This window comes from Marmota marmota, unplaced genomic scaffold, assembly GCF_001458135.2.
Source record: "Marmota marmota marmota unplaced genomic scaffold, marMar, whole genome shotgun sequence".
Lineage (NCBI taxonomy): Eukaryota > Metazoa > Chordata > Mammalia > Rodentia > Sciuridae > Marmota > Marmota marmota.
In genome coordinates this window covers 43,903,206-43,917,738 of record NW_026000174.1, presented here as the reverse complement: position 1 = coordinate 43,917,738, position 14,533 = coordinate 43,903,206, and the positions used below count along the sequence as shown (strand labels likewise).

Below are 14,533 nucleotides of genomic sequence, written 5' to 3'. Positions count from 1 at the left end.
CAGGCGTCCACAGTGAGAAAGCGGGCTTTACCACTTAATAATTAAATTCCAAGAAGCGCGGGAGCTTCCAAGCCAATAGCTTCCCGCTCGTCAGCCGGTCTCAGCCAGTTCCGCAACAGCCTCACCAGCCTAGGGCCGTGATGTTAGCTCACGCACTGGCACCGCCCCCTGAGAGCTGTCCTGAGTCTGCGCGCCCAGAATAACTGGCGAGTGGAGGCTTAGCCCCGCCCTCTGCCCCCGGAAGTTAATTGGAAGCCACACCCCCTTCTCCGCCGGCAGGGGCGCAGCCATTTTAATTCATATCTGAGTGGGCGGTGGCGATTCGTGTTGGCGGTCTGACTCCGCTGGGCAGGGGCTTACTTTGCTGGTTTGGGGGTTGTTTTTAGTTTAATTTTTCTTTTCTAGCTTCCCATCGTCCGCCAGTGCGCACGCTGTAATCATCTGAGGCCATGTCAGGAGACGGAGCCACGGAGCAGGTGAGGAAGGAGATTGCGGGGCCTCGTGGCGACCTCTTCTCACCACGAGTCTGTTCGTCCGAGTACTCCAGCCATGTTCGTAGTTAGTGAACCCGAGGGACCCTGTACTGAAGAATGGTGGGAAAGGGGAACATGATCTAGATTTAAATATATTTTTTTTTATTTTCTGTCTTAAGCGTTAAAACGAATAAATGTTGAACTTAGACAATAGCTGGGAGGCTGCTTCGTCTTAGATTCATGGGAATGCTCCGGTTGGGATGTTTTTTATTTGGTATCATTTTGGTGTTTGCCTGATGAGGAATTGGTTATGTTAATATGTATCTGCTGTTTCAAAAACTTGACAATGTTTCCTTCGCGTCCGCCCTCCTCCACAATACACGCTACGCAGAAATAGGTTACTAGCTTGAGAACAAAAATTTTGAGATGAAACTAATCCGGAAAAATCCTTGAAAGAGTGAGTGATAGAAGAAGCAGCCTAGAAATACAGCATGGTTATGCTGAGGTTTGGGGAATTCTGTGGCTTTCCTCACTTTTCTCCCTTTTAGCCACATTTCATTTTCGTTTTTGCGGCTACACAGACGTTGCAGAATTTGATAAATCTAAAACGGGATATCTTTTTTGTTATTGTTGTTATTGTAAATAAAAGCGTCTGTTTTAGTAGTAGTAGATATGAGTGACATTTAGATATTTTAAAATTTACCTTCTTAATTAAGTGGCTTGCTCTTTATGTTCTGAATTTTGTAGACTAGATTTACCTTTTCGTGTGAAAAGGAAACTAATTTTATGAAAGAGGTCATTAAATGTGCTTTTCGATGTAAGGTCTGGTATGTTTAGATATTTATTTTTTGATATTAGTCTTGGTGGAACAGATAGTTTTTAAAATGGAGGATAGCTTACAAAGTCTTTTTCTTGCAATTTTCCATTGCCATAGCAACAAAATACACTTAGTTCTCAGTTTATAACGTGGAATAGGTCTGTTACTTATTGTATAGATTGGGTAACTATAAATTTTCATTTGTTGGGAAAGTTGGGCTTTTGCTTCAGGACTGTTTTCAATATGGAAATCTTTACAGTATTTACATTGTAGTGATAATTAGGATGTCCACGAATGTAAAATCTTTAAATTATATCCAAATTTTTAAGGCCTAGTGTGGTGGCATGCGTCTTTAATCCCAGCAACTGGGGAGACTGAGGTAGGAGGGTCTCAAGTTGAGGCCAGCCTCAACAATTTAGTGGGACTGGCTCAAAATAAAAAAAGAACGGGGATGTGGCTCTGGAGTTAAGTATCTTCCATTCAATCCCAGTACCGAAAAAAAAGTGTTTATTTCATGCATCATTTTGTAGACTGGTGTTTTGCATCTGAAATCGAAGGAGGTAGGGTATTGAGATATCATTGCATGCTTTGAAATTCATTGGTTTTTGTTTTTGTTTTGGTTTTGGTTTTTAGTTTTTTCCTTACCTGGTGTTAAACCCAGGGACGCTTAATCACTGAGCCACATCCCCAGCCCTTTTTGTATTTTAGTTAAGGAACAGGGTCTCACTGAGTTGCCTAGGGCCTTGGTTGCTGAGGCTGGCTTTGAATTTGGCAATCCTCTTGTCTCACCCTCCCCAGCTGCTGGGATTATAGGCTGCTGAGATTAAAGGTGTGTGCCAGGATTTGCTTGTTAATTCTTAAATTTGCCTAAAATTGTTGAGAAGAAATGTTGTCATGACCTTGAATATTTTAGAATTTTTTTGTACTGGGTGTTGAACCCTGGTGTACTTTATGCTTGAGCAACATCCCAGTCCTTTTTATTTTGAGGCAGTGTTGCTAAATCGCTGAGGCTGGCCTTGAATTTGTGATCCTCCTTCATCTGCCTCCTGAGTTACTGGGATTACCAGGGTGTGTCAATGTACCTGGAGAAGGACTGTGGGGTGTGTGTGTGTTTTAAATAGTTATAGATTAACACATACCTTTTTAAAAAATTTTATGTGGTGCTGAGGCTTGAATCCAGTGTCTTACACGTGCTGTACCACTGAGCCACAATCCTAGCCCGAACTGTGATGTTTTAATAGGGGTAAATGGTGATGAAGATTTATACACAACCCCAATTTTATCATGAAACGTTTAAAACACAGAACAGTTGAAAGAAAAGTGCCATGAACACCTACAACACAATTTGTCACCAAAACCCAGCAATCCCTCCTTGCCCCTTTGTTGTTACTAGGAATTGAACCCAGGGGCACTTAACCACTGAGCCACATCCCCAGCACTTTTTTAATATTTTATTTAGAAACAGGGTCTCCCTGAATTGCGTAGGACCTTGCTAAGTTGCTGAGGCCGGCTTTGAACTTGATCCTCCTGATTTAGCTTCCTGAGCCCCTGGGATTACAGGCATGTGCCACCATGCCCAGCGCCCCCCCACCACCGGGATTGAACCCAAGAGAACTTTACTCCTGGGCCATATCCCTAGCCCTTTGTGTTTTTTATTTTTAAACAGGGGTCTCAACCAAGTTTTGGAGACTGGGCTCGAACTTGCAGTTCTTTCTCAACCTCATGAGTTGCTGGGATTACACACATGCACCACCATGCCTGGCCAAAAAAAAAATTTTTTTAAATAAATTCTGTTCTGTGTCAACTTACTGCTTTATACTTTTATGTAAAGAAGAGATGCTTCTTTCTTCTTTTCTCCCATTATATGTACTAGGAATTGAACCCGGAGCTGTTTGCCACTGAGCTATGTTCCCAATCCTTTTATTTTTAAATTTTGAGACAGGGACTCATTATGTTGCTTAGGTCCCTCTAAGTTGCTCAGGCTGGTCTCTAATCTGAGCCTCCTGCTTGAGCCTCCTGGGATTATAGGTGTGCACCACCATGCCTTGCAAAGATTTTATGTAATCTTTTAATGTAAATATTTTTTTTCGCTTGCACAGTGGCCCATGCCTGTAATACTAGCTGCTCCAGAGGATGAGGCAGGAGGATCGAAAGTTCAAAGCCAGCCTCAGCAAAAGCAAGGCACTAAACAACTCAGTGAGACTCTGTCTCTAAATAAAATACAAAATAGAGCAGAGGATGTGGCTTAGTGGTTGAATTTCCCTGAGTTCAATCCCTGAAAAAAGTGTTTTTGTGAGTGTGATGCTGGAAATTGAAACTAGGGTCCTCCTGCCTCCTGCCCTCCCTACTGGGAATTGAACTTGAGTGCTGTACTGCATATATAGAACTACATCCCCAGCTGTTCTTCATTTTCAGACAGGGTCTGGCTAAGTGTGCCTAGGCTGGCCTGGAACTTGCTATTCTCATGCCTCAGCCTCCCAAGTAGCTCCCAATTACATACCTGGAGTGGCTGATCTACCTACCTACCTTTCTTTCTTTCTTTCTCTCTTTCTAGTTGTAGATGGACAGCATGCCTTTATTTTGTTTGTTTGTGTGTGTGTGTGTGTGTGTGTGTGTGTGTGTGTTTAAACGTGGTGCTGAGGAACGAACCAAGCTACAGCCCCAGCCCCTGGAGTGGCTCATCTTCATATCATACCTTCACTTGCTCTCTTGTCCATTAATAGATTGAAGCAAATACCAGATATTATACAATTCAGTTTTAATTGATAGTAATTAAATGATTTGTAAAGAAAGAAGAATGAACTGTACCTTGCTCTCTATGTAAGACAGTGATCATTGAAAGTCAGTAGAAAGAGTGCCTAAAATGACATGAATCAGATCATTAAAAAAAGACTATAAACAAGATTAAAGAATAATAAGAATAAAACCAAATTATTTAGAATCATGGATTTATTTTGGAAAGATTACAAGGGATGGATTGGGTGGAGAAAGATCCCACAAGGTAACAGGTGTAGACTTCTTTTAGCCTTTCAGTTGGCATGGAAGCTCTCAAGTTTGTAGAGTAGACCCGATAATACCTTAATTTATTACTAAAAAATATGAAGTTAGTCCTGTACTATGGTGCCTTCCCCATTATCCAGGCTACTTGGAAGACTGAGGCTGGAGGATAAGTTTGAGGCCAGCCTGGGCAACTTAGGGAGACCCTTGGAAAAAAATGGGGGTAAGATATAGCTTGGTGATAGAGTACCCTTGGGTTCTAGCCTTAGTACCTGTCCCCCAAATATTATGATTTTGTGATTTGTGGCCTTTGAAAGACAGCAGTGATTATTGAGAAGCAAAATTATTGCTAATGTTTATTTTTTTAAATTCTTGTGAAGGAATTCAGTTTTGCTTTAGTGTTTAAGGAAATTCTGGAGCTCCTTGTTTACTATATCCAGTCCTGTGCCCTTCCTCCCATACTGTCACCACAACAGTTTACTTTTTTGCCAGTTTAATGATGATAAAGCTCCTCCCTGCAACATCTGATTCTTTTTGGAATTACAGCTATATTTTTATTTTGTATGTGTTTTTACTGCTTGGTACAATTTGATCTCATTCTTCCTTCATTTAACCTTGTGCACTACTCCAGCAGCATATAATAGGCCGTTATTTCCCCATCTGTTCCAAGCTTCTTGAGTTGAAGGAACTGCCTTCTTCAGCTTTATGTTAAAAACCTACAAAGTACTATTTTTTTTTTAAAAAAAACACAATACCTTTGTTTTATTTGCTTATTTTTATGTGGTGCTGAGGACATAACCCAGCACCTTGCATGTGCTAGGTGAGCATGTTACCGCTGAGCCACAACCCCAGCCCTACAAAATACTATTTTGAGTCTTATATGATTCAATGAGTGGATTGATTTTTGCATATAGGAACTACTGGGATGACAGGTGTATAGCTAATTTATACAAAGTTTAGTATTTGGGGCATACAAGTGGATTATTTCAAAGATAGCTTGGATAAGAGGAAGAAAAGAACTTTTGTTTGGACAAGTCCATTTATCTGAACCTTTAAGCCTCTCAAATTGTGTTTTCACACTCTTCAGGAAAGACTACTTTAACTAACCCTTTCTCCTGGTGCTGATGCTTGAACCCAGGGCCTGGTACCTGCTAGGCAAGGGCTCTATCACTTAGACACATCCCCAATCCTGTATTTCACTTTTTAAAAAATGTCTTTTCTAGCCAGATATAGTGGCCTTTGCCCATAATACCAGCAACCCAGGAAAAGTGTAAATTGGAGGCCAGTCTCAACAACTTAGTGTTTTCCTATTAGTGAAAAATATGTTTGGGAAGATACAAAAAAAAATATGAAAAATATGTTCTGCAGTGTACTTATTAACGAGGAATGAAACCAGCAACCTTGTTTGTTTTGTTGAGTAACCATTTGAAGTTAAGGAAATATATGTGGGGTTAGGAAGAGGTAAAAGAGCCATTGTGTGTATTGCACAATGTGTTCTTTGGGTTGAATTATCTTTTAATCTGTCTAGTAAAAATTTCTGTAATAGCCTTTTCTTCTTTCCCTTCTTGTATTTTAATGATTTTTACTTGAACATATTTCTGGTTTTTTTTTTGTGTTGGAGTGGTGATACTGGGAATTGAACCTAGGGATGCTTACCCATAAGCCACATGCCCGGCTCTTTTTATTTTTATTTTGATATAGGGTCTCATGAAGTTGCTGAGGCTGGCTTTGAACTTGGAATCCTCCTGTGTCTCTGAGATTACAGGCATGTGCCACTGTGCCTGGCTTACTCTAACAGTTTTGAGTGGGCAAATTGACTTCAATTTTATTGTATTTCTTTTACTCTTTGTAAAGGCTTTCTTATTTATTGTGGTGGTGGGATCAAACCATGTGCTCTATCACTGAGCTATATCTCCAACTCCAGATCTTTATTCTTAATATTTCTTAGGGAAACCAGACATTAGAAGATAGTGTATGTGGCAGTGATTTTTATCCTCAGTATAGTTAATCTGTGCTTAGTATTGGTTTTTCTTAGAGTTACAACAGAAAGGAACTGTTAGGAGTGATTGTGTTCTTCAACATAGATTGTATCAGGGGACACAGGGATTATTAGAAGGGCAAAGTCTGTACTTGGCTGTTTGTACTCATTAGTTGGGCAGTTGCCAAAAAAGTCATAGTTTTAAGCTTTTCTACCATATTTCTAAATGTATATGTCTTTTGAAGATCTAATTGTGAATTTTGAGTTATTTTGTTTTGTTGGATAGCTGGTAATGGTGTGAAAACTGATCTGAAAGGGATTTGAAGTCTGATGGTGTGGTACACCTGAAGTCCCAGCTACTTAGGAGGCTGAGCAGGAGAGAAGGATCACAGGTTCGAGAATAGCCTGGGCAACTTAGGGAGAACGTGTCTCAAAAAAAGTGGTGGGACTAATATACATTAAATATTGAATAAAATGAGAAGCGCAAGACTATGCCTTAACTGATGTTTTTAAGATAATGACTATACACTGTTATAATCATTAACAAAATATCTTGGCTACTCGATTGAAAGAGCCTGGTCTTCCAAATACCAAAAAGGTCAAGATTTTTATTTATATATTTTGTTATTTTGTGGTGCTGGAGATAGAACACAGGGCCTTGTATACCTCATGCTATATCACCAAATTATAGCCTCAGCACTTATATGTATATTGTAGCCATTTGTTTCCTAGGGGATGAATAAGCAAATTTAATAAGCTATTCAATAAGTGTAGTTTATTTTAAAAGTTTTTTAATTGTTTGCATGTGTAGAATTTTAGTCTTTGGAAGGACTGAAGAGGTCATAATAAAGGATATATGTTCAGTTTTGTTCCCCAAAACTCAATAGTAGAGTTCAGTTGCATTGATAAAGGAACACAGAACTAAGCTGGCTTCTAGTCCTTACCACCAGTCATATAAAATACTTTATTCTCTGGGCATGTGAGTTGGCTTAATTAAGTTACTATTCTTAGAGTCTTACAGAGTGCTACTCTGGTCTACTTCTAATTTTGAAAAACAAAAAGTTAACTACAGAGAAACTTAGGACTTTCAAATATATATTATGTGCAGTTCTTAATATTGTAGCCAAAATTTGTTAGAATGACTTGAATCTGGTGTCACTGTATTTTTAATGGTATGTGACGTTTTGCAAACATGTATTACAGAACAGATTATATAATAGTCATTCTGGTTAATGATGGCTTTTTCCTAATTTTGTCATGTGGATATCATGGTCTTCATACAAACCTAGATGTTAGGACCTATGGCTCTGGAGGATGTGTATGTGTGGTAGTCTATTTCCCTGTTCTAATGCCGTAATGAACAAAACAACACAAGATTAAATCAAGCACCAGAGAAAGTATTGCAGTCAGGACCTCTGAAGAGTTGTGAAGGGTGTAGCTTAGTGGTCAAGTGTTTGCCTGGCATGTCCAAGACTCTGGTTCCATCCATAGCACTGCAAAATAACAATAATAATAATAATACATGAAATATATGAGATGGTTGCTGTTCTTACAGGGCATACTGTTTTGTAGTAAACTTATTAAAATAGTATATACTAAGATGATGACTATACACTGTTATAATCATTAACAAATGATGCATACAACAATAACATAGCTGTTTATTTTCATTATTGAGTATTATATACAGTAAGTAATTGTATGTGCCATACTTTTATATGACTGGTGATGCAGTAGATTTGTTTGCAGCAGCATAAACACATGAGTAATCTTTTGTGTGTTAAGATGGCAAAGATCACTAGGTTATATTGTAATGGAGTTTTTCAGCTCCATTATAATCTATTGGAGCCATCATAGTATATGACATTGAGACCCTGTGTCAAAAAAAAAGGGGGGGGGGGGCTGGAGATGTAGCCCAGTGGTAAAATGCCCCTGGGTTCAATTCCCAGTACCAAAAATATTAACAAAATGCATATTTGATATAAGTAGGAAAAAAAACCAGATTATTTGAGAATAGTATTTTATTGACAACCTCCCTCAGTTATATTTAGATACAGAGGAAAATACTCATTACAAAACCAGGGTTGAGGCTGATCTGCTTATTTAGTTGCTGATGGTCAAGAGTCCTTTAACCTACTATCTCATCCCCCCTAACCCAATACCTTTTTTTTTTTTTTTTTTAATGGCAGTACTGGGGATTGAACCCAGAGGCTCTCTACCACTGCACCACATCCCCACCACTTTTTATGTTTTTAATTTTTTTTTTTTTTTCCAGCACCAGGGAGTGAATCCAGGGACACTGAGCTACATCCCCAAACTTTTTTTTTTTTGTACAGGAGATTGAACTCAGGGGCACTCAACCACTGAGCCACATCCTCAGCCCTTTTTCATATTTTATTTTGAGACAAGGTCTCACTGAGTTGCGTAGGGGGTCCCTAAGTTGCTAAGGCTGGCTTTGAACTCGCAATCCTCCTGCTTCAGCTTCCAGAGTCGCTGGAATTAAAGGCGGGTGCCACCACACCCGGCATCCCCAACTTTTTGAGACAGTCTTGCTAAATTTCCGAGGCAGGTTTAGAACTTGGAATCCTCCTGCTTCCGTCTCCCCATTATCTGGGATTATAGAGGTGTGCCAGTGCATCCAAGTATCCCCCCTCTTTTATGTGTATCACATGTATTAAGATGATCTCTCTTTTAATTCAGTTTGAGCCTAGTATAATACCCCGTTCCTCAAAATTTTATTTGGAGCAAAAACTTAGTCCGTTTTACCTCTGTAATAATAGGAAGAAGAAATTATATCATTGTGTTTTTGGGTTTTTGGTCCCTTTCAGTTTAAACCCAGGGCCTTTTATGTATGCTAGCCAAGCTCTCTACTACTGAGCTATACCCATACCTCTATATAGTTCTTTTTAAAATATATATATTTATTTTCTAGTTGTAGTTGGACACAATACCTTCATTTCACTTATTTATTTTTATGTGGTGCTGAGGATCGAATCCAGGGTCTCGAATGTGCGAGGCGAGCGCTCTACTGTTGAGCCACAAACCTAGCCCCTCTATATAGTTCTTCTAATCATGTTGTTTGTCACCTCTCCACACCCTACCCTCCCATGGCCCTGGTAAAAGTTAAGAGCTAATATAGAAAGTGATTTTGAGTTTCAAGAAAGTATAATTCATGGAGTTTTCCCAAGACTGTTATCTTAACTGAGTTTTCTTAACTGTTATCCACTGTTAAGAAAAGACTATTAAAAAGTTATCCCGTTCTCCAATTATGTTACGGCGAGACTGAATTTTCTTAATATACTTTATCCAAACCAGTATATTGTAGCAGATTGAAAGCAGAAGCAGAATATTCATAGGTAGACTTTTAAAAGGTCGCAAAAATGTAAAAGGAGTTCAGTGGTAGAGCACTTGCCAAGTATGCTCAAGGCCCTGGGTTTGATTCCCAAATACTGCAAAAAAGAAAAAAAAAAAGGATAAAAACAAAAACAGTACCATTCATTGTTTTTGTTTTGTTTTTAGAAAATATATTTTCATAAAATGTTATTTATATTGACTTGAAGATGTTTATTTTCTTATACTGGTGATTAAACCCAGGGGTACTTTTCCACTGAGCTACATTCCGCCACCTTTTTTAGTTTTTGACACAGGGTCTTGCTAAGTTGCTCAGGCTAACTTTGAACCGCCCCCATCTATGTTTACAGATGTATTCTGCTGTCTCCAGTAGTTTCTCAGTTTTTGAGAGTATAATTTTTTAATAAAAAGTTTTGAGAATTATTGAATGGTGCTTGATGCCTGTAAAGACAAAGTCATTAGTTCTATTTCTGTATGAGTTACTTAACTTCATACAAAAAGTTAAACGTGAAAAGTGACAAGGGAGCCCACAGAATGGGAGAAAATTTTTGGAAACCATGCCTGATAAGGGACTTGTATCTAATATATATCTAAAGAACTTTAGTGGGCCGGGGCCGGGGCTGGGGCTCAGTGACAGCACTTGCCTAGCTTGTGTGAGGCACTGGGTTCTATCCTTAGCAACGCATACAGAAATAAATTTAAAAGGCCATGTTGTCCATGTACAGCTTCAAAAAAAAAAATCAGTCATAAAAGATAACCCAATTAAAAAATGGGCTGTGGGACTGAATAAAGATTTCTTCCCAAGATTTGTGCAGACTGCCAATAAGCAATATGAGAGAATGCTTTTGACCTTTAAAATTTTATTTTTGTAGTTGTAGATGGACAGCATGCCTTTATTTTATGTGGTTTTATGATGCATTAAGGACAGAATCCAGTGCCTCACATTTGCTAGGCAAGCATTCTGCAACTGAGCTACAGCCCCGCCCAAGATGCCTGACCTCTTTAGCCATTAAAGAAATGTAAATCAAAACCACAGTTAGATACCCTTTCATACCCACTAGTATGTCTGTAATCAGAAAGACAGATAATGACAAATGTTGGGGATGTGGAGAAATTGGAACTCTCACACACTGCTGGTATTAATGTAAAATGGTTCACAAGAGAACCTGGGCCTTTTTCAATGCTTTTCACATTTGGAAAGCAGTCTGGTGATTCCTCAATGTTAGAGTTACTACATGACTTTAATAAAATACAGGCTATCCCATATAATAGAATATTATTCAGCAATAAAAAGAAAAATATTTTATATAAGCTTAAACACAAATCTTGAAAACATGCCAGAAATCAAAATCCACATATTGTATGTTTTCCATTTATGTGAAATAATTGGCAATTTTCTAGAGAAAAAGTAGATTGGTGGTAGCTTGGTGCTGGAGGATTGGAGGGAAATGGGAGTGGCTGCTAGTAGATGTAGATTTCTTTTGGGGGTGATAAATTTTTAAAAAATTTGTAATGTTGTACAACTTAATATATTCATAAAGTCATCACTGAATTGTTTATTTCAAATGGGTAAATTGTATATTATCAGTCACTGCTTAATAAAGTCATTAAAATGGAAAGTTAAAAGGTTAAATATATACTTACACTATCTCCCAACATTTATTTATTTATTTTTAATATTTATTTATTTATTTTAGTTTTCGGTGGACACAACATCTTTGTTTGTATGTGGTGCTGAGGATCGAACCCGGGCCACACGCATGCCAGGCGAGCGCACTACCGCTTGAGCCACATCCCCAGCCCCCCAACATTTAATCAGTTATATACATGTTATTTTTCACAGAGAAGTTAAATTAGAAAATTAAGTAATTGATAATGTACATGCTTTGAGAAAAACTCTAAATTTTGTTCTACTCACTTGATGTGGAGCTTCATTCTTCTTTAATATTCCTTGAAGAGTTATGTTGGAATTATAAATTATTCCAAAGACAAAAAAGCTGTATTTTGATAGTTTGTTTTAGTAGAAAGATGGCATAGAAGCCTGGGACAGCTGCTGGCTGGTGTTTTTTTTCCCCCTTCTCTTCAGCTGTTCTTTTGGCTGTACTAAACAGTCATGACTTTAGTCCATTACAAATGGGCATTGGAAACTTGTCCTAGGTTGTCCTAACTTGTCCTTGTTTGTAAAGTGACTGATAGGAATGCTTTTGCAGCAGAGTCAGGATGTAGTACAATTTTTTTTTTCTCCCCCTGTACTAAGGTTTGAACAGAGGGCCTCTAGCATACTATACAAGTGCTCTGCCACTGAGCTATGTCCCAGTTCATTTATTTATTTATCTGTGTGTACTGAGGATTGAACCCAGGGGTGCTTAACCACTGAGCTACATTCCAGTCCTTTTTGAGACAGGATTTCGTTAAATTGCTTAGGGCCTCAAGTTGCTGAAGGCTGGCTTTGAACTTGTGATCCTCCTGCCTCAACCTCTCAGACTGCTAGGATTATAGTCATGCACCACCATGCCTGGCTTATTTTTATTTTTGAGATAGGTTGGCCAGTCTGGGCTCCCACTTGAAATTTGCCTGCCTCAGTCTTTGAATAGCTGAGATTATAGGCATGTGCTGCTTTGCCTGGTCAGCTTCATTCCTCATGGAGGCCCAAGTTCTGTTGTGGATTCTAGAAAACTGTTCAGTTTTCCTTTGCCCTGTAGCAATATGTCACCAGTCCAGAAGACAGAAATGCCACATTCTCAAACTTGGCTATTCTACTAGTTTCTAACTGTGGCAAAAGCCTTTTTTTTTCCTTCCGGGGGGGGGGGGGTGGGGGTTGGTGGAAATTAAATGGAGCCACAGGTTACAGTGTATACTCTTGGTTGTTAGGGTAGCATCCATCCATAACGTAGTCAATTGAGAATTAACTATATAGATTGTTTTATGAATGTTTGACTAATCATTGACCAGAGAAAATAGAGATGTAATGATACTCCTGATGATCCTCTATGTGCCTGTATATTAGAATATTAGTGGTCCCATGAATTGGGTAGTGGGTAGAGATAAACTTTTTTTTTTTTTTTTGTACCAGGGATTGAACCCAAGGGTGCTTAACCACAGAACCACATCCCCAGCCCTTTAGGTTTTTTTTTTTTTTTTTTCCGGACAGGTTTTATTAAGTTTCTTAGGGCCTTGCTAAATTGCTGAGGGTGGCTTTGAACTTGTGATCATCGTGCATCAGCCTCCCAAGCTACTGGAAGTATAAGTGTGTGCTACTTATACCAGGGGAATAAACTTCTTGCTAATGTCTAATTAAAATGGAGCATTTCCTTCCATTATTAATGTGTACCAGAAACCGGAATAGTAGTTTTAGCAGCTTTTGTGACATAAATATTTGAACATATGACATATTTAAAAGTTTGTTTGCATTCATTGCCATTTTGATATTTTAATATATATTATTATGTGTAAATTTTGTTTCAAAAAACATTTCTGTAGCTAATATCAAGTTGGTTTCCTTTGGAATTCCTTAGAATTTGCAGTCCTAGTGGCCCATGCCTATAATCCTAGCTATTTGGGAGACTGAAGCAGGGGGATTGCAAATTCAAAGCTAGTCTCAGAACTTAGACCCTGTCTCAAAATAAAAAAAGAAAAAGGGCTGGGAAAGCTCAGAGATAGTTTGTCTGGTACACATGGGGCCCTGAATTCAGTTCCCAGTATTGCAAAAGAAGGGCAGGAAGGAGAGAATTATTTTGTGCCACTTAACATTATTCTGAGAAAGGGATCATAGGCTTTACTAAACTGCAGAAATCTTTTGTGGCACCAAAAATGGTTAGTAATATATAACCATGGTTTTCAATTAGTCTGGACTAGAACCACCTGGAAAGCTTTAAAAAAAAAAAAAGTACATGAATTCTTGGAGGCTCTGGTTTAATTGATCTAGGGTGGAATATGAACATCTTTTAAAATCTCCGTCTCCCAGGTGATTTGAATGTACTTTTCAGGGTTGCAGATCACTGACAGAATGGTTTATTTCATAAAGAGTCACGTATACCTCTTGCTGTGATCATGCTTGGTCAGATGTTAAAATCTAACTTCCAAGTCTTTTATAAAATATATATAGGAGGGCTGGGGTTGTAGCTCAGTGGTAGAGTGCTTGGCTAGCATGTGTGAGGCACAAGGTTCAATCCTCAGCATCACATAAAAATAAATAAATAAAGGTATTGTGTCCATCTGCAACTAAAAATATTTTTATATATGTATATAATATACACACATGATACTTTTTTTTCAACTTGGTGGGTTAATATTTAGCCAAATAGGTTTTTAGCTCCAGAAGAATACCCAAGAACGTTGTAAGGTGATTTTTGTGTGTGGTGGTTGGTTTGGTTTTGTTATTTTTGGTATTGGGGGTTGAAGCCAGGGCACTCTACCACTGAGCTACATCCCCAGTCCTGTTTTTTATTTTTTATTTTTTGTAACAGAGTTTCACTAATTTGTCCAGGTTGGCCTGAAACTCTTGATCCTCCTGCTTCAGCCTTATGGGTAGCTGAGATTCAGGGATATGTCACTGTACCAAGCTGCCCTGATTTATTTATTTATTTTCCCTTTCTTTCACTGGGAATAGAATGTAGGGGTGCTTTACCACTGAGCTATATCCTAGCCCTTCTTATTTTTCTATTTTGAGACAGGGTCTCACTAAGTTGCTGAGGCTGTCATTGAACTTGGGGGTCCTTCTGCCTCAGCCTCCTGAGTCACTGGGATTACAGGCATGCACCACTATGCTTGGCTGCTGTGGGAGTTTTAAAAACCTGTCATTACAGACATGGTAGTATGTTGCTGCCTGCCCTGCCTTGCTGTTTGTTTGTTAGCAGGGATTGAATCCAGGGGCACTTAACCACTGAGCCACATCCCCAGTCCCCCCCCCCCCCCCCC

General features: G+C 38.8%; 1 protein-coding gene across 1 annotated transcript in view; it reads left to right on the top strand.

Moving 5' to 3' along the window:
* Positions 1 to 257: 257 nt before the first annotated feature.
* Positions 258 to 14,533, top strand: part of Cstf3 (cleavage stimulation factor subunit 3) — a 79,013-nt gene continuing 64,737 nt past the window's right edge. The window contains exon 1 of the mRNA XM_015477745.2: positions 258 to 476. Coding sequence (XP_015333231.1) covers positions 450 to 476 — 27 coding nt within the window. The 5' untranslated portion in view covers positions 258 to 449. The remainder of the gene's footprint in view (positions 477 to 14,533) is intronic.